Here is a 25,535-nt window from a genome sequence, read left to right as displayed (position 1 = left end):
GATGGCTCAGCAGTTAAGAAGGTTGAAGCACCGACTGCTCTTGCAAAGGACCCTGATCACAGTAACCCTTGGGGGACAGCTCACCATCTCCTGCAACACTGCTTCCAGGGGATCTGGTGTCCTCTTCTGGTCTCTTGTAGGCATCTGCACTTAGGTCCACACCTACATACACACACACACACACACACACACACACACACACATTTTGTTACAGAAATATAAATCTTGGAGAGAATGTTTGTGAAGAATTCTGTGAAGAGAACACGATCTATCCTATTCTAATAAGTGGAAAGTGAATCTTGGGTGGGTTAACCATGAATGTGAAGATCCAACTGATTCCGAGTTCCAGTGAACAGTTCAATAAAGAACTTCTGCTAAGTGAAGGATCTGGCTTTGAGGGCTGTGTGAGGTGGAATCTGTCCCTCTGGCTGACCTTCTCCATTGTTCTAAAACCACCAACCTGGCTGGCATGACGAACGGCAAGAGCAAAGTGTCCCCGTCGCCCTACAGACCCACAGTGAGCAGTAAAAACTAGCATGCGCTGGGGAAATGATTGAAAGCAATAATTATCTGCAAAGTGGCACCCATTTCTCTCAGATTGTTCAATATGTGCATTCCTGGAGGAGAATTCTATTAATTTTTAGCAAAATGTTTTAGTGAAACTGATGGGGAGTGGCAGGATGCAACGAAAAAAATTAGTCAGATCAGAGCTTTTAGCCTAGGGTTGCCAGATCAGAGCTTTTAGCCCAGGCTTGCTCCATTTCACTGTGAGAATGACCTTCAAGTCAGTAGGTTATAACAGATTACAAACTTGTTTAAAACTAGAATTACATCATCAAGATGACAGAATTTGACTGACACAGGAGTTTACTGTCAGGTGTTCTGGGGCTTTTTGGCTGAAAAGTCATGAAATGGCTCCTGGAGAACTTACAACTAAGGTGGTGCTGGTTGGTTACTAAAGAGTCCCATCTAGAAAACTATACTAAAGCCCCTGCATTCCTTCCTAAAGTGCATATATAGAGAGAGAGCCTGTGCGCTCTCTCTCTCTCTCTCTCTCTCTCTCTCTCTCTCTCTCTCTCTCTCTCTCTCTCTCTCTCTCCTTCCCTCCTTTCTTCCCCCTCCCTCCCTCCCCCTCCCACACACACTTTCTTTCCTTCCCTCTCTGCCTCCCTCCCCTCCCCTTCCTATAATCTTTATTGTCTCAAAGGAAGCCACTGTGGTGATAAATTATGCTGTATATCTTGGTAATCCATCCTTGCCACTTTCAGCTGACCTGCAATGGGATAATGTTACTACTTTTAATTAAAAAGTTCATTGCTAAATGTCATTATCTCCTTCCCCTTACCTAACTCTAGCAATACGCAGACTCCTTATGCCTCAAATGCCCTGTGCAGAAGCCCTCTGTAAGGTCATTAGCTTGTGCAATTCCCATAGGAACAGTTTTTCTTGGCGTTTCACTCTTACCTTCCCTCTTCTTCCTCCTCTCCTGCCTCTGTGTCTCTATCTCTCCCCTTCAATACACATACCTCAAATACAAGGAAAACATGGATGCGGAAAGCCTGAATCTTCCAAAAGACCAGTGTGCAATAACAGCTTCCCTCTGTCTCATTCCAACTGCCCCACCATACCACCCCTGCCCTCTGACTGTTCCTACCAAACTGTTCAGTACTCAGGAGTACCACAAATCATTTGGGGAGAACCTAAAATTGTAATTTTTAACTTTTGTAGGCATGTGATGCCAGCAAAACTTGGGCATTAAGATTAAATCCAACTGTAGCACATGGACATCAGTGTATGCCTTCCCATTTTAAATGGACAAATGGCCGTGGGTGTGGCTCAATGGCAGAGGGCTTACCTAGCATGTGCAAGGCCCTGGGTTTAATCCCCTGTGCCTCAAAAACAAAATCAACACAAAAGAACAAACAGTAAATTAAACATGAAAACTGGATGAAGACATCTGTAAGAATGTGGATGCCCTTGGAAATAGTAGGTATGGAATTCTTCATTTCAATAAGTCAGGAAAATATGCAAGCAATTATTAATGTCAAGCAGGGTCTGCAAAGGTTTGGTAGCAAAAATGAACAATGCTGTACAGGCTGAATCCAAACTGTACCAAAGGCAGGGCCACAGTCAGCTTATTAGGAATTAGGAATGGACTAGATATACTCGCCCTGTGAGGCTTACACGAGTGGTCATAAAAGCTTCTCAGATGAGACTCCAGGCTCAGAACTGATTGTATAATCCCCTTCTCTCCTGAGACACTGCTACAGGATTTCTCTTAATAAGGGTCACCTCATCTGTATCCCCTTTATACTAGAAGGCCTGAATTCCAGAGGAGCATAATAAACTGAGAGTAATTGATAATCCCCCACACTCAAAGAAGGCGTCATCACTAACAGGAAGGCACAGACCCTGCTAAACATTCCTTTGTTTCCGGAACTCAGTTTTCCCAAAGACAAGCTGTTCTTACTGACAAACTTAGCAGACAAAAAAGAAGGGGAAACCGAAGCAGAAAGATGGAGAAAATCTCCAGAAGCATCATAGAGTTGAAACACATTAAACCCAATGTAGAGAGAGGGCTGGATATATAGCCGAGTGACAGAGTGCTTGCCTCGAATCCACAAGGCCCTGAGTTCAACCCCTAGCACTGCCCACCAAAAATGTGACAAAAAGACCAATAAAGTCATGTCCACCAGGCTTAGCACAGCAGGCATATGTTACAACTTTGGTTTTTACAAAGTATCCTTGAGATTGTGAGATTGGTGATACAGTTGTAAACAAATTTCCTAGGAATATCAATGATAAAAAAACATCTAACATTTACACCCCACGTTTCAAAAACATTAAAGAAATACAATCAGCAAAGAAGGGAATTCAAATATTGAAATCATTTGAGGAATCATTTCTATGTTGCATTCACTGAATACAAAGAACTCAGAAAAAAATATAATGCAAATTAATTTTCAACTTTCTTAACCTTAAACCCTAGAAAGTCATGCTTCAAGTTCTCCTGGTTCCTTCACAGCATCCCCAGTCTCCTGATCATCTGCAAATAAAATAATCACAGTGATTATACAATCAGAAACACATGAATAATTAAGAAAAATCATTTAGTCTAGTAAGCATTACGTCATTCATTTTGCTGTATAATATAATGACCATAGCCTGTTGGATCTTATAGAATAGTCAAACTGCAAAGTCTATAAGGAAAATAAGGTGTCTGTCTTCAGTGGGGTTATAGTTCAAAAAACAACTGGGGAGGGGGGCACGATTGAGAGAGTGAAGATTTAGGGGAAGACGTCAAAAGCACCTTCTTGCTTTCTAAGTTTTCAAGGGATAGGCTGAAGCCAAAAGAAAATGCTACCTAAAAGATGAAAGATAGAGAGATGAAAGATAGATGAGGACTGGTTGCTTTTTTCTCTACAAAGAGAGGGGAAATTGTGTCACAAACAGAATATATTTTCCTACCTTTGATGCAAAAAAAAAAAAAAAAAAAAAAAAAAGGAAGGACAAAAACGAAATCAAATAAGAGAAGACAATACAAGAAAGGAGAAGAAAATTGGAAAGTTGTAGGATGTGAAATAAAAAACTGTCTGCCAAATCAGGGCATGTGCCAAAGTACGTACAGGGGGTGGGGTGGGGGGCATAATGTTCAACAAAAACTCATACACAAACATTTATATCAGCATTATATACAACAGCTGAGAAGTGGGAAAGCCCTACTGGTCCATCCACTAATGGATCAATAAAATGGGCTATGTCAGTACGAGGGAATATTACTCAAAGGTAAAAAGAACAGACCATGGGTACATGCTGCCAGATGGGTAAATCTGGAAAACACTGTGCTGTGTGTAAAAGGCACTCACAGAGCCTGCGTACGTTATAAGGCTACCTACAGGCCATACTCGGGGTCTGCACAGTTACAGAAACTCAAGTAGAGAAATGTGGTGATAGTGCAGCATGGAAAAGAAGTACTAATACTAAGCAGGACGAAGAGGAAGCTAAAGCAGATAAAGGAGGGACCACAGCATCACATGCCTAGCCTGTTGCTTGTTTGTTTTGTTTTGTTGTTGTTGTAAACTTGAGTCCTTTTCTGTATAGTAGTCAAATACCTACCCAATGAAGGGCCGTTCACCCTTGAGGACTGACCTGCAATTATGCCTCCCATCTCCCCAGCATTCATTGTTTCCTCCGTAATATCACCCGTGGATGTCATCTTGAAGCATTCCTCTTCACTGAAAGACTGAGAAGTATTTCAAGTGTGACTGTGACTCATATCCTATATCCTAGACCGATGGTCCTTAACTGGGAGAGATGCCCACTGAACAGGGATGCCCAGTGTACACTTGGCAATGTCTACAGACATCACTAGCTACGACTGTCATCTTGAGTACAGGCAGGGGACTTTATTAAACTTTAGAACACATGAGACAGCAGCCTCCACAGTGAAAAAATATCATACTGCAAATGTCAACAGTGCTTAAATAAAGTTGCCTTCCTAGAACCTGGAAAAGTGTGTAAAACACAGAGGGAACTTGAATATGTATGCAGTAGCTAAGTAGATAGATGGACCTAACTGGCAAGCCCCAGGTCGCCGCAGTAGACCTTGCTTTAAAACACATGGTAGATGTTTCTTGAGGAAAGATACTCAAGGTTGACTCCAGGACTTGTGCACATGAGCTCAAGAGATCACGGTTTGGGTGTGTATCCAACAGTGGAGTAATTATGTCACACGGCCAACTAGGCTTCCCTGATCCCCGCCACAGTATTCACTGTACTCTGTCCTTTTAAAGTCACATGCTTTTAAGGAAGCTGCATTCGCACAATAAAAATATCAAGGCACTGTACATAGTGATCCAATAGAGAGCTAACATGCTCAGGCATTCAGTGAAGACAGAAAACAAGAATGGGGAGATAGAAGAGGATGGGTTCAGGTTCAGTCTCCTTTGAAGGAACACACAGCATTGGTGGTACAGTGAATGTAGCTGCCATCCACTGAAGGAACATGTGAATCCTTCCAAGGTACAGAAGAATCAGAAAGAACTTGAAGTCCCCGGCTAATCTAGCTATAACTGGAATCACATACTGGTGACTAATCAGAAACTGACAAGAGGAGAACTTGAGGTCACACTGTGGAGACCTTCAACAGTAAGTAAAAGAAGTGCCAGCTCATTCAACAGGTAATGTCCAGCCTCCAGCTCTCATGAGACTGTTGTGTGGTCATCAAATGCTTACTCTGTCAACAGTGGGAGGGGTGGAAAGAAGGCTGGGCGGGAGAGACACTGGAGGAAGGATCAAAGTGTTCGGGGCTTGAGAGTGCAGAACCTGGGGAGGGCCTGAGCAAGAGAAAAGACAACTCAATAAGGACTAAGAGGTTAAAGAAATGTAAGTTGGGAGAGAAATGTAAGTTGAGAGGGAGAGATGGAAAACTGAGTGTGAGGTTGTCAAGTTGCCTAGCAGGCAGTTAAAGCCATGAGACCAAGGTGTTAGCTCAAAATCAACTTATCACAAACCTCAGAGAGAATATAGACAGATGATCATGATGATGGATGGATGGATGGATAGATAGATACTAGACAGACAGATAGATGATAGACAGATGATTAATAGATAGTAGGTTTTAGAGTACACTACATTAGAGATTAAAGTTTAAGCTGTTAAAATATGTTCACAAATTATGACATCTACTTCAGACACAGATAAGAACGTGAATATTTGTTTATGCTAAAAAAAAATCCTCCTGTGTCATTGTACTACTGTAAAATATGGGACTAAACCATGGAATCATATCTGAGAGTACAGGTGTGGTCTGGGCAGGCATTTTACATGTATTTTATAGTATATACATGTATTTGCAGGTATATTTACAGGTATTTTGCAAACTCATTCCCAGAAACAAAATTGTATCACTAAAGTTTGGAGGTTGAAATCTTTTTAAATTACTTCTCATCATTCAAAATACGTTGTCTTTTTCTCTACAACCAACATCATTTTCTGAATGACCGAATTATCATGAAGGACAATGCATTTCATGTGAGTGTGAACCTCTCCTTACATCGTAAGTATGCTCCTATGTTTGCAAGCGCGAAGGGACAGCATCTGAGGTTTACAGTACAGAACTGCATCTGCCTCTCCTTTTACTCAAGTATCCTCAGGTTGAGATGTCTAAGAAATATTCACAAAGCACATGCTCTCCAGCCTCACCTACTATTGATTTCTCTGCAAGGCTGGTTTTCAACTCTTGGTCATCTGAAGAGGAGTTCACGTTGATGTCATCCAGGGGATCATCCAAGAAAGGGGGCTTTTTCAGTCTCCCAATGCCAATGGTCTTTGACATAAAATAGTCTGCTGCATCATTAAAAGCCTCCTCCTTGGAGAACTGGAGGTGTTTCATGGTCTCTACTTCGAGGAGCAGAGCCTCAGGTTTGTAGTGTCCAGTCAAGGCTTTGGTAAGATAGGAGTCTGCAGGATATGCACATCCCTCACTCTCAAGTCTGTTTGCATCATCTAGCTGGGTTTTCTGGACCTTGGCTCCGGCCTCTTCTGCTAAGTCACAGAGGGTGGATGGGCAAAGCTGTTGGGACCCAAGTGCTGTATCAGTATCTTTGTTTTCTCTTTCAGAAGAAAGACCAAGAGCAATGCATTTCTGTTTGGAGACACACTCATCCAGAAGACACTTCAGCTGTTCCTCAGAAAGACGTGACGGGGAGTTTAGCTGAGGAAACAAACCAAAAGTTTTCATTGTCGATTGGTTTATTAAACATGTCTTCTCTAGGTAAGCTTCCATGAATATAGCAGAACTTCAAGAGTCAGAAAACCCCCTACCCAATACATGCAGTAGGAAAGTAGGTTGTTTGGAAGTGTCCAAAGCTGCAGGAGGCTAAAGAGTAACCTGTGCAATCAATTTTCTATACTTTTTTAGAGGGAAGAGGACCCGGTTTTCTCTGTGTAGCCCTGGCTGTAGGGGAATGTACTCTGTAGGCCAGGCAGGCCTCAAACTCACAGAGATTCATCTGTTTCTGCCCCCCTCCCCAAGTGCTAAGATTAAAGGCATGGCACCACTGCCCAGTCAGAATAAATTTAGAATAAATTGTACACATTAATCTGGAGGAGGGAATCCTAGAATGCTGATTAAAATGCCCTAAACTAACCACTAGCACCCTGATACCACTCAGAAATGACTGAGCTGGAGACACTGTCTTCCATTGGGTCCCACAGAAATTAATCCAACCATAATTTCCAGCCAGGTTCCTCAGCCTCCACTCATCCCTCAATGTGAGCCTTGCAGCACTCAGTTCTGAGACTGGGAGAAACCAGGGCCAATGACACCACCCCTCGGGATTCACCACCGATGTGTCTGTCCACAGCTTTCAGAAGACAATATTGCCGAGGACAGAAGAGGAAGCGTGAGGGTGGGGCCCATCCTGAGATGTGCAGTTGCTTCAAAATTACAGGCACAGGCCAGGGGCATTCCAAGAACAGTATATTCGGGAAGAAAGATGTGATCACACATATTAAATCTCCATTTGTAAAGATTATCCAGGGCTGAGGGTTTTAAACAAGACATGAGTTTTAAAACACTTTTCCCCCTTACAGTTGTATACCACCACACCCAGTTTATGCAGCACCCAAGACTGAACCCAAAACTCCAGGCATACTAGGCAAGCATTCTACCAACTGAGTTACAGAGTGGTATATATGTATTGACTATATGTGTGAAACTGTCTAAAATCAAATGTAATTAATATCTAAAACCCACATTTTTCTTCCAGTAATGTTCTGAACACACAAAAAAAAATGAACCAAGTAAAAGCATTGGGGGGGGGGGAGGGGTTGTTATAGGAACTCAGGGGAACTGCAGCAAATTACAAACAGCTCAGAAACAAACAGTTACGTGAAGTAAAACACACTAAAAGTATTGTCCTCCTCTGATCTAGACCTAATCCCCATCCCCGTGCTCATGTGTACCAGATGTGCATCTCAATCTTCACATGGGTCCCCCAAAACTGGAGTGGGTCTGTCCCTAGAGCTGTTGACAGCCTGTGGAATTCATTCCCCTAACTAGGCTACCTTGTCTGGCCTCAGTGGGAAAGGATGCACCTAGCCTTGCAGAGACTTGATGTACCAGGGTGGAGGGGACTATCTGGAGAGGCACCTCTCAGAGAAGAAGTGGAAGGAGGATGGGGAGAGGGACTGTGTGAGGAGGGGACTGGGAGGTGGGAGGCAGAGGATAGATAGATAGATAGATAGATAGATAGATAGATAGATAGATAGATAGATAGATAGATAGATAGAGGAAAATGACCTCCTTTGATGTAGCTCAGTAGGAAGGTACCTGTCTAGCATGCACAAGGCCCTGAGTTCAATCCCAGTAACACACACACACACACACACACAACACACACACACACACACCAAAACCAGAGAAAGTAGCAAAATGTGCTGCATACATTGTATATGCAAATGTACAACCCTGGTTGTAAGTTACTACCAGAACCAGAACACACATAGTTAACTCATTACTCTTTCACACCCCTTCTCAGGCAGCCAACAAACTACAGTAAGACAAGTTCTGCACCATGTTTTTAAAAAATATCATGTGTTTTCAAATCTGTCAAACACAGTGATGCCAGGCACAATGATGTACATCTTTAATCCCAGCACTCAAGCAGACAGAGGCAGGGGGACCTCTATGAGTTCAAGGCCACCCTGGTCTACATAGTGAGTTCTAGGCCAGCCAGAGTTGCATGGTAAGATCTTCTTTCAAAAAAATTTTTTTAATAAAATAAAAACCCAATGGCAGCCGGGCAGTGGTGGCGCACACCTTTAATCCCAGCATTTGGGAGGCAGAGGCAGGTGGATTTCTGAGTTCGAGGCCACTGGCCATAGTGAGTTCCAGGACAGCCAGGGCTACACAGAGAAACCCTGTCTCAAAAAACAAAACAAAACAAGACTCAGTGGCAAGTGGCACTGTGAGTTTGAGGATAAGAAGTAGTACTGGATTTGAACTCAGGACCTCCAGATGAGCAGCCAGTGCTCATAACCACTGGACCATCTCTACAGCCAGCAAACCCTACTTTTAATAAGTAACTTCCAGAATCTACATGTGGGACTGCTCCCATTTTCAGAGCATTGCCTTCACCAACTATGTAAGCCTAGTCAACTAGACAGTGAGGGCCACCCTAGCACAGCACTAGGCACTTACAAAACACCTCCTCATGCTGCCTACATAAACTGTTTACAATGAGACCTCAAGCTGGGATTTAGAAAGAAGACACTGCATCATCATCAACAAATATTTGTGGTTGTGAAATTCTCAGATAACGGAACCATTGGCCCCTGTTGGACCAGGAGAAATGAAGGATTGCAGAAGTCAGGTCTCTGGGGTACCAGGTGGGATGGGGAGTTGGGAAGTAATCTGCTATGTTTGGCTGCTTCCAAAAGTAATACTGATAAGTTAGATGCTTGGAAATTCTGATGATATATTTGGCTAGATACCAAGAAAAATATAGCAGTTATGAATACTGAGAGGAAAGCAAAACCTTTTATAAAACTGAAGGGCACGGAGTCTAATACACAAAGAGAAGGAGGGAGAACAAGAACTAAGCAAAAGAAAAATAATTTTTAACCATAGGACAAACTCAAACATGGAGAACAGAGAGCTGAAGATGTTCCCTTGAGCACTCTGAAATGGATTTTTAGAAGCAATTATTTTTTAAAAGGGATAAAGGACAGAGGTGCAGCTCGGTGGCAGAGAGCTTCCTGTGCTCACTTAAAAACTCAAACGATGGCTATCGTGGAAATGGAATGAGTGAAGGATGGATGCCCCGAGTGTCTAGATAGCACTTGATCACATAAGCAACTCAGAGATGTGGAACTGGATTGGACTCAGGCTCATCCCTGGCTTCTCTCAGTCACTGCGCATGATGGTGGTGGCTGCGTCCAGATTGCTTGTGATGCTTCTTAGCTACTGGGCTCCAGGACTGAGCCCCTCAGGGTGTGCAGCCAGGGAACTATCTGTTCACAAACATTCACCTCCAAGAATCCACCTACAAGTCAGCTGAGATCCACAAGCTAATGGACGACTTACTTACCATCCCTGCCCATAAAACTTAATACAGTGTATTCCTAGGCTCGGTTGTGCTACAGAAGAGAGCGAAAGCCCCTCCTCGCACCTTCATCTTAGCCACCTTTCCATGCAGCTTCCTTCCTTCCATTTTTTAAGGTTTTGTACATGCATATACTCCATGCTGAGCCTGGTTCCCATGTGACTCCTCTCTCCCGCCCATGAGCCCCTTTGTTCCCCTAAGGTGCTTACTTTCTACTCTCTTGTCATAGCTGTGTATAGTATTTTATGTCTATATATAAAGTAGGAGACACAGGTGAGAGAAAATAAGCTAAGACGTGTCTCTCTGAGGCTGGCTTAAGGCAGTTCATATAATTATCTCCAGTTGCATCCATTTCCCTACAAACAACACAGCTTTGCTCTTTATGGGGAAAAAAAAAAACTCCACTGAATGTGCATAGATTTTCCCTAGCCACTCCCATGTTGTCGAACACCTAGGCTGATTCCATAACTTAGCTACTGTGAGCAATACCATAATAAACACTGTTGTGTGAACATCTCTATAATACATCAACTTGGATTCCTCTGGGTAAGTACCTGGAATGGTGTGACTTAGTTGTGGGGCCGTGAAAGGCAGTCTATTTTGGTTGAATGAAGCTTGCTCGGGCGACCCAGTAGAAAACTCTACAAGGGACAGAACAGAGAGCCACCTTTCCAGAAACAGAGTGTCCCTGACACCACAGAGCCCCCAACTCCATAATTCTGTGACTATAAGTCATGCAGACAATGTCCCAAACTTCTAGCATTCTGGCTAGACTCCACCAACCCCCACCCCACCCCCACCCCAGTTACCTGACTATAGCCAGGTATGCTCCTCCCCATAGTTACCTAGCAACAGCAAGATAGTCCAGCCCACTATAAAAGGGGCTGCTTGGCCCTCCTCACTCTCTTTAGCTCTCACCTTTCTTACTTTCCTCTCTAGCCCTCCTGCTCTTTCTCTCCCTTCCCCCTCTCTCCACGTGACCATAGCCAGCCTCTCTCTCTCTCTCTCTCTCTCTCTCTCTCTCTCTCTCTCTCTCTCTCTCTCTCTCTCTCTCTACCTTCTCTCTGCCTTTCTACAATAAAGCTCTAAAACCATAGACTGTCTCTGTTCATCAAGGCCCGTGTGCTTGAACAATGAGATAGGCTTTCCCCTAAGGAGCCACATCTAACCTCCCACCGGAGGACCTTCCTGTGTTCCAGCCACAGACCAGACCAAGGACTCGTTACCTAGGACTGCCCCTTGTCCACCCTCCACCGAGCTGTGGTCCAGTGGCTTCCCATGGCCAGACACCCACCTGAGGCCATGTGGAAAGCATGCAGCAGTCATTCTGCATCCGCCCGCCCAGAGCACTGGAACTCTGGTAGGACGAGGGTTTTCTCCCACTCCCTTCATTCCCCCACACCCACTGCCCAACACTTATCATATGGAGTATCTGTTTTGGAGGAATCTCCATGCTGACTCACAATAGCCACACCCAGTCACATCTCCACCAGCAGTGCATAAGGTTCTCTTATAGCCACACCCACCAGCATTTACTTTATTTTCTTAAGGCCCACCATTCTGGCTGGGGTGAGGTGGAGTCTCCATGCAGTTTTGATTTGTGGTCCTCTGAAGTTGCACTACTGGTGAGGTAGATCATTTATTCACGTTTATTGGCCATTTACATTTCATCTTCTGTTCATTTCCTGAGCCCACCTAGAGGCTGGATGGCTTCATTTCGTTGTTCGGCTTCTGGAGTTCTTTGTATATCCTAGATACTAATGTTCTGTCAAATGTGTAGCTGGTGAAGAATTCTGCGCATTCTGTGGGCTCTTTCTTCACTCAGTGTTTTCCTTTGCTACACAGCAGCTTTTCATTTCATAGGGTCCCACTCGTTGGCTGTTGAGCAACTGGAGTCCTAGTGAAAACACTTGCCTACATCAATATCTTGAACCATCTTCTCAGCTGTTTCCCTCTAAGTTTCAGGGCTTCAGGCCTTAAATTAAGGCATTTGATTCTTTTAGAGTTGGACTTTGTGGGGGCAATAGAAGGGAATATAGTTGTATTCCTCTAAATGTGGCCATCCAGGCTAGTATTGTCTCCCAGTTAGTCTGATGTTGGCTATAGATTTGTCATAGATAACTTTTATCATTTTCAAATGCATTCCCTCTAATTCTTGTCTCTTCTGGACTTTTAGCATGAAGAAATGTTGGATTTTGTGAAAAGGCCTTTCTAAATCTATCAAGATGATCATGTGACTTACTTCAGAGGATTTCTGTGACATATTGCATTTATTGATTTGTATATGTTGACCCAGCCCTGCATCTCTGGGATGAAGCAGCATCACTGTGGTGAATGGTAATTTTTTAATTAATTAATTTATTTTTTTACACTCCATATTTTATCCTTCCTCGGAGTCCACCCTCTGACTGTTCCACATCCCATACCTCCTCCCCACCCCCTTGTTTCCACGTGGATGTACCCACCCCCCACCCCACCTGACCTCTAAACTCCCTGGAGCCTCCAGTTTCTTGAGGGTTAGGTGCTTCATCCCTGAATGAACACAGACCTGGAATCCTCTACTGTATGTGTGTTAGGGGCCTCATATCAGCTGGTGTATGCTGTCTGTTTGGTGGTCCAGTATTTGAGAGAACTTCTGCGTGTCCTGGAGCTTCTCTGAGACTGATTTCTAGATTTGATGCACTGCAGTCAGTGAGTAGACAAGGAGTTATTCTGGCTTTCCTATGCTTGTTAAGAGTTGCCTTCTGTCCTGTTACATGACCTATGACAGAGAACATTCTATGGGCTGCTAAGAAGAATGTGTATCCTTCCCATGTCCCATTTAACTCAGAGACGTTCCATTGTTTTGAATACTTCCTTTATTATCCCATGTGCAAACAGAAAATAACCAGGGTAAATATACTGGGTTTTGTTTCATCAGGAAAATCATGTAATACGTATGGCATATAATTGTCAGGCACCTTACCAGTCTTACTGACACAATCTGATGTCTTGTGGGACAGTAATAACTAACCTTTACCAAATACTTACTCTACGCCAGATATTGCCCTATGCATGTTACATGCATTGATTCATTTAAACTTTACAGTGAACCTAAGATATAGACATTATTCTTATTATTATTCTCACTTTATACACATGATAGTGAGACACCAATAAATTAAAATAATGTCCAGTGTCTACAGCTGCCCAGTAGTAGAGCTGGAGTTTGTTGAACACAGGTGGCCTGAGCCCAGTGCCTGACTGGGACTCATTGTAAAAGTGTCTCTCTCTTTCATTCTCCCAGTGTCTTTTCACAAGCCAGTGCTCTTGTTCTATCCATTGTCACCAGGGAAAAACAAACAAACAAACAAAAAAACAAAAACAAAATCAAACAAACAAACAAACCTAACTCTTCCACCAGGCACCGCCCTTGCTTTCAAGCTTTTGCCCAAACTAGATCTGTTTTAGACAAATGCAGTCTCCTTTCTTTCAACTCATTAATAAAAAAACAAAAAACCCACCACAGCTACAGCTCCATCCCCAGGGTGCCTGCCATCTCTGCTCCTCCGCCCAGATAATGCCAGTTTGGTAAAGGAATTAAATCTGATTCAGAGGAAACTTTTGGTTGCTGGAGCTGAAGCAGATGTGGACTGCCACACCCAATACCCACCTCTCCTCCTGCACTAAACAGCTACAGTTTCCCCAGCCATAAAAAATCTCTAATTATTTGGGCATCAGTTTTGTTGACAGAGCCATTGAGATTAGGTGTCTAGCACAAACCACCATAAAATCCACCCTGAGAGGCTTGCAGAAGCAATCCAGGGCTTCAATGTGAGCTTAAGTTGTCAGGCATTTTTCCCCAACAGAGTTTCTAAAGAGCATCATATAAAAATACCACCATATAAAAAACTTAACTCCATATCACAAGGGAGAATGGGTGGGGAGACAGAATGTCCTAAACAGTCAACCACAGGAGCAAAGGCAAAAAAAGTTTTCATTGAAAACTACTTCTACTTCAAAGCAAACAACAACAAAAAATTCCACCCTTGGCTTAGTTACCAAGATATAACTTTACAACTCTCTGAAACACCTACCAGCAACATGAGCAATAGTTTATAGAAACCAAAAAAAAAAAAAAAAAAAAAAGCAGGCTGGGGATAGCTAGAGGAATGGCTCTAGTTAAGTTAAGAGGTCATGATGGGAGCCAAAGGCATGAAGTCCATTAGTCAACTGTCTTAACCTTGGAAGGAGCCAAATCTTGCCTCACTCTATCTAGGACTCAGCTGGGTACTGAGTAAATTGGAAATACAGAGCCCTCAGGAACATCTCTAGGTTCCCAGGGGCTGCCTCTCTACAGCTTGTTTACCTTGTGTTTTTAACCACCCAAACTTTTAACCAAAGCTATGATGCCATCTCACTGTCCCTGAGATCTTCAACAATGCTTCTTGGTTGGACTGAGATGGCTGCTCAGTACAGGATCACCTTGCAGCAGAATTCATCTGAGGCCAGCTCAGATCAACAAGGTTTGATTGATAAGGATGTCCCTCCCCTATGAGAAAGAACACTCACCTAGACTCAAAAGAATCGGTGTTCAGCCCTAGGAACTAGAAAGAAGAGTTGAGTAACCCCTTGAGTGGCCAAGAAATCTCCTCACAGCACCATGTCCAGGAGCCAAGCTGCCTTGCCACACTCCAACGTGAGGACATTTAGTTTGTCCATCGGGATCTGCACACATGTGATAATCAGCACAGGGGAATAAACACTAAAGGCCAAGCTCAGCCAGTAGAGGGGAAGGCACTGAACCAAGTTCTTCCCCCAGGAGGCAGTCACTCCTGTGACACCCATGGGGATGTCTCACAACATCAAGCCATCGGTCACACTTGCCTGCCAGCACTGGCCACATCAGTTACACCCCTCTTCTGGTTCTCTGTTGTTTTCCTGAGTAATTAAGTGGTAACAGTCAGGCATTTCCCATGTTCTGCTGTTCCCAACTGAGACAAGAAGCAACAGTTTCCTAGTCCTGCCAAGGTTCTGAGGGTGGAGGGCACAGCACCAGTGAACTCTAAAAATTCGTCTACAAGGCTCATGGACGAGTACAGGGACCACATAGGTGTGGCTGGTAGCATCAGTGTTACTGGAAGCAAGTGGTACTTGAGGATCCTTGGGGTTCGAGGCTGCTATTCCTATTCATTGCTGAGACCCAAGTGTCAGAGAATGATGCCAGGGGCAGGGTGGAAGGAGAAACTTCCTTGGAGACTTGGAGGGACATTTATCCAGACCAGCCAAAAGGGGCACAGAGGGAGTATATGAACTGATCTAGAGGAAGAAAGTCAAAATCATAGGTAAACAGAAAAGGAAAGACCAGCATGAAGTGAAGGGGAGACCATGGGGTGCTATTCAGTTGCTAAGGCTCCTCCACTGTAAAGGCAGGAGGGCTGCTTGCCTTCTGCAGGCAGGGCACAAGGCCAGGTTAGCAGAAGCATCCTCTCACAGCCCCTCCTCCCTCCAGAAATCAAAGCAAGACCAGGCAAGTCATGCAAACGCGCAGCATCCCTCTGCATCCCGGATGTGTCTCCAGCACCCTTCCTCCATGCTGCTTTCCCATGTGCATTCTCATGGCCATCCCAGGCCATGTGCATTCCCATGGCCATCTGGGAAAGGCCTTGGTGAAATGTTCCTTGGGTTTGCACAGTATCTTTCTAGAAACTATTGTTTCCTCCCCAGAGGAACAGGAAATCATTGGTGCTGTGCCCTCCACCCTCAGAACCTTGGCAGGACTAGGAAACTGTTGCCTCTTGTCTCATTTGGGAACAGCAGAGCCTTGACTGTTACCACTTAATTATTCAGAAAAACAACAGAGAACCAGAAGAGGGGTGTAGCTGATGTGGCCAGTGCTGGCAGGCAAGTGTGACCGATGGCTTGATGTTGTGAGACATCCCCAGGGTGTCACAGGAGTGACTGCCTCCTGGGGGAAGAACTTGGTTCAGTGCCTTCCCCTACTCAACAGAGAGTAGCAGGGGGAGGCTGGTATTTCTACATTTAAATCTGCCCTCTTTTTCCTCAGCTTTTTAGAAGTTGTACAAATCACAAAAACCTCCCACTCAGACTTCTCACTGATAAATAAAACTGCTAACATCAAACTGGCACTAAAGCAGTAATTCAAGAAACACTAAGGAGTATGCATCTGTATTGAGCAAGGTGGGCATATGCAAGGCTGCCCATGGCGTAAGCCTGGTGTGGGACAGGTGCAATTTCAGCCTTCCAGGATGTGAGCACGCAGCTTCCTCAGTGCCGGCAGCCCCAGCTTCTAGATGAGCTTTCTCAGGAAGCCACACACTGAAGTTTGTGCTGTCCAAGTTCAACTGACCCTTAGCTTCGAGGGTCTCTATGAGGTGCCAAGAATGGATGGTGCTTTATAGATAATCTCACTTTGCAGTGAGTAGATTAGCAAGTATCCTGCTGGATTCAAGAGGCTACAGAGACCATTAGATGCAGGGAGAGAGCCAACATGGGACAAAGGTAAAATGTCACCTTACTGTGAGGCCAACTACATCTCCAGTACCAGAAAGTACCAAAGTTAGTAACCAGAAAGAGGCTAGTGTCAGGATCTTTTATCTTTGTTCAAAATAATATGAAGATTTCCATGAGAGATGTGTGGGATGTAGGGAAAAGAACTGTCTCTTTCTTCACAAACATGGCATCCACTGTTCCTTTCCCCCACCCAGACCCTAAGGTACCAGAAGCCCTCATGTTGACCCACTCTCGCCTCTCCACGTAAGCACACCCTCTCCAGGAAACAGTCTCTAACCAAAACTTCAAAGTATTTCCTACTGCCTCTCCTCAGAGCCTACCTGTCCAAATGTGCTTCTCCATCACCATCCTGAGATTGCAATATGTAACTCTTTCAAGGAACGAACTGGCATTTAGAGGAGGCTGTTGAATCAAGAATGACGTAACCCAAAGCCCTGATTCTAGGAAGGGAATCCAGGCCCACAGCCAGATGGCAGAAAACTATTTGGAAGACATCCATCCCTTTCAGCACTTTAAATCAGGCCACACCAGGCATAGTCCTAGCCCAGTTGGACAAACCTTCGGCCCTGTCACATTGCATTAGCTTTGATTTCCCTGCTGGTCAGAAACCTTGTACCATAGATCTAACCTCACACTGAATTTGTTGATGAAGGAGAGCCATTTCTGGTCACAAACAAGTGACCTGTGGCATTTCCCAGGGCTGAAGAGCTCCCGAGGTCCTGCCCTGTCTAGACATGTATCTGAAGCATCTAATTACCCCATGCCTTCTGTATGGCACACAAAGCCCGACACAAACACAGCACTCCCATTAATAGCGCTGTTCAGTGAACTGTCTTTTTTCATTTCCAGTCTCAGAGTGAGATCGCACTACCACAGAAAGATACACTGTGGGTAGCATGCTCCGAGCTACGCCGTCATCCAAATCCTGGGAGTTAAATTCTCTGGTCAGGAATAGAGCCACCTGGAGAACTGGACACAAACGCAGAAGGCCCTGCATAGCACGCTTTACTGTTTCCTGAGTGATTCGTCCCATGTTCCCTTTCACAGAAAGCTGGGATGAGCCTTTCTGCTTCCCTTTCACGGCACTGGGACATTTATTAGGCAAGTGTCCAGACAAGCCCATGTCATCAGCCATTTGCACTACAGTCAGGGCTGAGGTGGACAGAGTTGATAGCACCGTAGTAATGTGATAAGAAAATTAAGGCTTGGATAAATATCTTCATCCAAGGCCCGGAACTAATAAACAATGTGGCCAGACCCTTTCAGACCCTTTCATCCTCACAGCTACCTTCCCACAGATGCTCAGAGTTCTGTTCTCAGGAAAGCACCTTGACAACAGCAGGGTACCACGGCACATACTTCCCCTTCAGCTTGACAGCTCACAGCAGCCTACAGCAAATGTCCCTTTCATCTCACAAACCTGTATGAGCTGTCTTCTTTTTAAACTTTAGTGCCTGTGTGCATGCATGTATCGTGTGTGTGTGTGTGTGTGTGTGTGTGTGTGTGTGTGTGTGTGTTTGTTTCAGAGGACTACAACGTGGGTCCCAGGACTTGAACTCAAGTCACCAGGTTTGGCAGTAAGCCCACTTACCTGCTGAGCCATTTTGCTGACCCCTTCTTTGGAAGATCTTCTACCTGCTACAGTGACATCCCCATAAACTCACAGGTCTTGATCTCTTTATTGACCAATGGTCTCTGTCATGGCCCAGCCTAACTCCAGTGCCCTTCCTTGCTCCTGAGACCTGTTCCCTCTGGAGCTGCTTTGAAAGGTAACAGTCCAATTAAAACTTTGCTTGGAATTTGGGCAGACCAGACAAAAATGCTTTACCTTCTGAAGAATTCCCCAACATGGGGAATTTCAGGTTCCATCAATGGTCCGCAGCCAGATGACATTGTTGAAGTGTTCCTTATGTTCTCCATGCCACAATCCACAGTGACTCGCCCCATCTCAGGGTAACAGTGATAATAACTGAGGGAAAATGCTTCAGAGTCACGTGCACTCACACACACACACACACACACACACACGCACGCACGCACACATGCATGTACGCACAGGCATCCCACGTGCACACACAATTCAAGAGGAATAAAAAGCCTGAGTCACAAGCCTGTGATATTCACTGCAATTCAGACATAGAAACTAATTTGTTCTGCCAAGAAAACAGCTAAATAATATTCCATTTTTTATTGTGGTTAGGCTTAATTATAGACATCTACTTGTGTGTGTAAATAGAAATCCTCACAAACATGCAGTAAAGTGTATCCTTTCATAAGAACTTACAGGGCAAAGCTGTTCTCAAAAGTCCTTTATTTGTAAGGCTAGACTTAAAATTAACAAAGCAGGGCCTCCACGACCCAGGGAACACTTTCAGTAAATATGTCACACTTTTCTCTTTTGGTTTCCAATGGTGAACAGATGAGCCCCGTCCCTGGCCTGGTGCCATCTGGTCACTTAGATGGAACAGAGATTGTCCAAAAGCATACATTTATATCAAGGCATCAGTGGTGCTGGCTATACCCTCCTCCCAAAGGCCTGTGAGCATGATGTCATATTATATCAGATGAAGAGAGTAAGATGTCCTGTCTGATGACCAACAGCCTTGTAGACAGATTGTTGAAGGTCATAACTCTAGGTAGGGCTATAAAGCTACTATATTGCTTCTAAAAGTCACTGTAAAGTTACTGTGTTCACTTTTTAAGCTCCCTTGAGCTGTTTGGAATGTGCACTCCTTTGCCTATAAGAAAGAAGCCTTTCCCAGTTAAGTAAACTCACTTCAAGGATCTAAACATAAGTTGAGTTGGTGCAGCCAAGAGACTGTATCCCAAACAGAGCACACACCCAGGAGTCTCTGGAAGGGCTCAATGCTTTCTTTTCCCATTGCTTTAAGAAATAAATTCAAGGGTCTTTCCAGAAGCTGGAAAGAATCCAGATGTCCCTCAACAGAGGAATGGATACAGAAAATGTGGTACATCTACACAATGGAGTACTACTCAGCTATTAAAAACAATGAATTCATGAAATTTTAGGCAAAGGGATGGATCTGGAGGATATCATCCTGAATGAGGTAACCCAATCACAAAAGGACACACATGATATGCACTCACTGATAAGTGGATATTAGCCCAGAAACTTAGAATATCCAAGATACAATTTGCAAAACACATGAGACTCAAGAAGAAGGAAGACCAAAGTGTGGCTTAGAATGGGGAACAAAATATCCATGGAAGGACTTACAGAGACAAAGTTCAGAGCTGAGACTGAAGGAAGGACCATCCAGAGACTGCCCCACCTGGGGATCCATCTCATATACAACCACCAAACCCAGACACTATTGCATATGTCAACAAGATTTTGCTGACAGGACACTGATATAGCTGTCTCGTATGAGGCTATGCCAGTGCCTGGCAAATACAGAAGTGGATGCTCACAGTCATCTATTGGATGGAACACAGGGCCCCCAATGAATGAGCTAAAGAAAGTACCCAAGGAGCTGAAGGGGTCACAGCAACCCTATAGGAGGAACAACAATGTGAACTAACCAGTACCCCTAGAGTTTGTGTCTCTAGCTGCATATGTAGCAGAGGATGGCCTAGTCGGCCATCAATGGGGGGAGAGGCCCTTGGTCTTGTGAAGATTATATGCCCCAGTACAGGAAAATGCCAGGGCCAGGAAATGGGAATGAGTGGGTTGGAGAGCAGGGCAGGGGGAGGGTATAGGGGACTTTCAGAGTGGAAACTAGGAAAGGGGATAGCATTTGAAATGTAAATGAAGAAAATATCTAATAAAAATTTTTAAGTTAAAATATAAAAATTAAAAATTAAAAAAAAAGAAAAAAGAAAGAAAAAAAAAAGAAAAGAAATCCAAGGGTCTTTCATAATGCCCTGTTTAGGGATGATGAGTTTAGGAACTGATCTGTCTAGGAACAGGCAAGGGGCACAATTTTTTGTTGTAATGGCTTAAATCAATCACAGAGATTTGTGTTATAAAAACCAGATGGCATAGTTAGTTCTGTGACTATTTCCGTCACAGAGATCCAGTTACTGATGGTCATTTCCAAGAACCCTTATTCCTTATTCCTGCTAAAATGTGCATCTTGCTGAATGCTGTGCAGCTATTATACCCACTTGACGGTAAAGGGGTAGGCTTCTGACCCATTGCTGCATGGTCCTGATATCCCTAGCAACCACTGCAGCATCACCCATCAGCATCACTGGCTAGTGCAGAACATTCCTCTTATTCCCAAAGATGCTTGTGGTCCCTCATCATTTAATCTTCCGCACTCTTGTCTGAAAGTATCCATCAAGACCCTCTTAAGGAATCCAGTTGGCATACAGGTCTCCAGGATCATAATATATCCCCCAACCTCTGCATCAATCTTAGCCTTGGGTGTTGGTATTTGTGTTCCCATAACATGTAAAGGAATTCTTAGCATCTCATTAGGAGCTAAGGTTCAACTTTTGGTCAACAAATCAAAGAAATTATTAGAATCAATATCATCTATTCGTGCTCACATATTGAATTCAGAATCTCTGGCCAAGTCCTTCCATGGCAATCAATTGAACCTATCTAAATCTGTATTTTTCTTCTGGAACCTTTTTTTTTTTTTTGAGACAGGGTTTCTCTGTATAGCCCTGGCTGTCCTGGAACTCACTTTGTAGACCAGGCTGGCCTTGAACTCAGAAATCCGCCTGCCTCTGCCTCCCGAGTGCTGGGATTAAAGGCGTGCGCCACCACGCCCGGCCTTCTGGAACCTTTAAATGTGATTGCCATGCATGTTCCCTGGGTGTTTTGTCAATGATAATTGGCAAGGTTTCACAACTTTTTAAGCCCATACACTATCTCCTAGCTCTGCCTTTGTCAATGGTGTTTTAAGTTTGCTGGGATCTAATAGTTAATTACAGCTCCACAAAATGAATACGGAAAACTGATCCACCTAAATATCACAGCCAAAGCCCGAAGGTAGATAATTCTATCAACACAAGAAGAGCCCCAGCAAAGTGGGGCACAGGGTTTCTTTAGATGGCAGGGATGGCTTAAAGGACTCTGGGGACTTAAGGATACCCTGAGTTCACTAAATTCCACTGTATCCCCTGCCTATTTTTAGGTCCTACCCTCTGATGTGCCAAAACTTTAACCTAAGGGATTTAATCAACACTATAATTTGGTAAACTGAATTTGGCTTTTCATCCTTTCAAAACAAAATTCTGTAGGAGAATTCTTTATATGCAGTCGTTGGAATAGTTTCCATTTTGATCCATATTAAGATAGGGAATTTGGGAATTTTAGCTCCTGTCCTCTCTCTTTAACCACCTGTCTCTATAAGAAGCCATGGCCTCACTGCCTTGCTGTTCCTGGTCCTCATCACTTGATGGAAGCCCACATGTGCCTAAGAGCATTCCCTTCCTGTGCACTTCATCCTAGTAGTTCATGGAGTCTTCCTTGAAAATTCCTCTGTGTGCTAAAGTGTGCCTGCATCCCATCCCTGCTACAGCTGGATTCATCACTAACATCTGCTCCAATAGCCCAAACAGAAACCGCAGTTGTCACCCGTTCCCTGGCAGTTCTACTTCCTAGCCATTCCCTGTGTCAAATTGCACATCCATCGGGGTTCTTAGAAGTAAACAGTAAAAACAGCCAAACTGATGTTGGCTTCTGTAAGCAGAAACAGAATTAAAATAATGTCAGATATTTTCATATCATTTTTGAGAAGGCTAGAGAAGGGTGCTGGCAAACCACCAGGAGCAAATAGGAGTCTACCCAAACAAAGTCACTCAGGGAAACCTGTGGCCGTGACATCTGCTGAGCTGAATGCACCAACATGGCACCACCTGAACCACAATACCACAGCTGGGACCACCATCTCCACCACCATGGCGAACACTGAGTGAACTGTCCATTCTTACTGCCCCATCCTTTAGTTTTGGGTATACATACCCAATAGCCTACATCCAGCAAATGCCCTTATCAAAGTCAGCTAGGAAAATCAATAGGGGGCCCCAGAAACCTTGGTGAGAGGCAAGCTGGGAATCCGATTAAAAATCACAAAGTGAGCCGGGCGTGGTGGCGCACGCCTTTGATCCCAGCACTCCGGAGGCAGAGGCAGGCGGATTTCTGAGTTTGAGGCCAGCCTGGTCTACAAAGTGAGTGCCAGGACAGCCAGGGCTACACAGAGAAACCCTGTCTCGAAAAACCAAAAAAAAAAAAAAAAAAATCACAAAGTGGGGAATGTCCCAATCCCACACAAGGTAAACAATGAGGTACAAAGACAAATATCCTTTCCAAGCATCTCTTTGTATCATTAGAAAGCATCATTACATCAAAAAAGATAGAATTTTATGGGAACCAAAGTTGGAAAATTTTTATACTAAGTTGAAAAATTCTGCAAACCTTTTACTTATTGAAGAACCAGCCTGCCTCCATCTTACAGTAAGGACAAACTAGGTTCATTCCTATTTATGATTAAATCTCTGTTTCTCAAGGATTGGGCTATCCCCACCTGTAACTTTAACTACAAATGATTCTGTACAGCCTGTTCCAGGAATAACAATCAAGTCTTTGCTTCAAAAAGCTAATAGCCATCTTGCAACCCTACCTTTGCTTCAAAAGGGTTGCCATGGCTACTGTGTTGTGACTACCTGTTGTTACAACCACCTTGCCATCGTGCCTTTGTTTCCAGATGCTGTTATGACTAACTTGCTATGCTTCTGTCCTTCTCCGGTCACCCCACCTATCTTTCCCACCAAATCTTCCATTTAGAAACCCCCTACCCCTGAGCTAGAAAAGCCTTGTCTTCCTTACATCCAGTTATGACCTCTCTAACCCTCACCTTAGTGGGAGGCAGACTGGGCACACGAATAAAAAGGTTTGCTTTAATCAATTGCTTGCTTTAACTTGGCCAAAATGATTTGGGCCGCGTTCTTTCTCCCTTCTTTGGAATTAACAGCGTTTGGCACCAGTGGTGAAGAAGAACGTTTTATAGCAAATAGAAAGCTGGTGAACTACTCTCTTGACCATGCAAATTACAGAATCTGGAAATAATATTCTTGATCCTTCATCTTTTCTCAATCCTCAATAAGGCTGATTCATAAAAAGTACTTAAGAACTATCTGCTAATATTTTCCCGAGAATATTTTAAAATTCCACAAGGACCCACAGGAGAACATTTGCGACCAATTTGAACAGATATGTGCATCAAAGAAGAAAAAAGTTCTCAGAATCGCTTGATTCTATATCTCCCTAGAAACAGATTTAAGGCATGTTGCAGAGCATGTCAGAGCCCTGAGCCTTCTGAGAGGCACAGCTAAGAGGAGGAAGGACAGAACAACAGTGAAATCAGAATCCAACAGGAGGAGAACAAAAGGAAGCATTTGGCTAGTAGGCTAAGGATCTGGTGAGCCTTCAGTGATTCCTGGCATTTCAACACTGCAGAGTATTTTATTTCACAACATTAAGCAAACAAAGAATTTTTATCCCCTGCTTCCTCCCTTTTCCCCAGGCAACCTTCCCCCCATTCCATTGCTCCCATCCCCCACTTCACAGCACCCATGTCTGACATCTGACTAGCCACCCTTCCCCTCAAGCTCTGCCCCAAACCCAAAGGCCCCTTTTACTTTCTAGGTGTTCAACTCACATCTGAAACTAGGAACCACGGATAAGACAGAGCTGTGCCGCATTTGTCTTTCTGGGTCTTGGTTATTGAATTAGATAGTGTTTCTATTGTTGTGATAAAACACCATAACCAAAAGCAACTTGAGGAGAAAAGAGCTTGTTTCAGCTTACAACTCTCTGATAAAACTGAGGGAAGTCAGCAAAGGGGCGGATTCAGAGGCTCTGGAGGAATGCTGCTTGCTGGCTTGCTCTTCATGGATGGTTTTGTCAACCTACTTTCTTATACCATCCCATCAATTGCTAACAAAGAAAATGCCCCATCAGCTTGCCTCTAGGTTAATCTTATGGAGACATCTTCTCAACCATGGATAACTCTTCTCAGCTTGTGTCAAGCTGATCTTCCTACACATAGAGAAACGTCAAAAACAGTTGCTTTACTCAATATACTATTTTGTAGTTTCACCCATTTACCTGCAGATTTCATGATTCCATTTTTTTCTTTACAGCTATATAGTACTCCATTGTGTATACGTACCACATGTCTTATTACCCATTCATCAGTAGTGACCATTTGTTTCCATTTCCTGGTTACTGTGAATAATGCAGCAATGAAAATGGCTAAACAAGGGTCTTTGGAGTAGGATGTTAAATCTTTGGGCATATGACAAGGAGTAGAATAGCTGGGACATAATGTAGCCCTCATATGTGAAACTGAAAATATAGCAAACAGAGAAATAATAGTTACTCGTGTTGGACAAAGACTCTTTTCCCCTCACTAGAAAACTGTGTGAGTGCTTAGATCAGTCTACACACTAGTGCTGAACACTGATATCCACTTCATCTCAGTGAGAAAGCAGAAAACACCACTGTGGCTGAATGGTCCACAAGGAGGACTGAGGACAGAGGTGAGGGAAGGGAAGGGGAGCTAGGAAGAAACAAAATTTGGAGAAACGAAAAGATTGAACTATTTATTCTGCATATGTGCATGTGACTTTGACTAGCCAAGTCCACTTTTACAGAAGTCTTAAACCCCCCATCACTTTTTTCTTCTCCCTAAATTATAAAAAAATAAAACAAAACAAACAAACAAACAAACAAAAAACTAATGCCAGGTTACTGAAGATTCAGCATTACATGCTGAAAACAGATACCGAAAGTGCTCGGATTTTAAATATAGCCCATGAAACTTGAGTATTGTGAAAGGAAAGGAGAAGAGGAAGGGGGGTGACTTCAAGATTCAGGCTAAGCATGTGCCAGATTCTCTTAGTTCCCAACCAACACAAAGACGAAAGCTTTGTATT

The 25,535-nt window shown here is 43.8% G+C and overlaps 1 protein-coding gene across 3 annotated transcripts in view; it reads right to left on the bottom strand.

Annotated features, from left to right (window-relative positions):
• Positions 1–1,202: 1,202 nt before the first annotated feature.
• The window catches only part of Fsip1 (fibrous sheath interacting protein 1), a 128,663-nt gene continuing 104,330 nt past the window's right edge, over positions 1,203–25,535 (bottom strand). For all 3 annotated transcript variants that reach the window (XM_021155178.3, XM_021155186.3, XM_021155182.3), the window contains 2 exons: positions 6,205–6,715; positions 1,203–3,046 (listed from right to left, as the gene is read on the bottom strand). In XM_021155178.3, coding sequence (XP_021010837.1) covers positions 2,994–3,046; positions 6,205–6,715 — 564 coding nt within the window. In that variant the 3' untranslated portion in view covers positions 1,203–2,993. The remainder of the gene's footprint in view (positions 3,047–6,204; positions 6,716–25,535) is intronic.

This window comes from Mus caroli, unplaced genomic scaffold, assembly GCF_978045245.1.
Source record: "Mus caroli unplaced genomic scaffold, Mus_caroli_1 scaffold_2, whole genome shotgun sequence".
Lineage (NCBI taxonomy): Eukaryota > Metazoa > Chordata > Mammalia > Rodentia > Muridae > Mus > Mus caroli.
The sequence above is the reverse complement of the archived record's forward strand: the minus strand, read 5'-3'. Positions and strand labels throughout refer to the sequence as shown.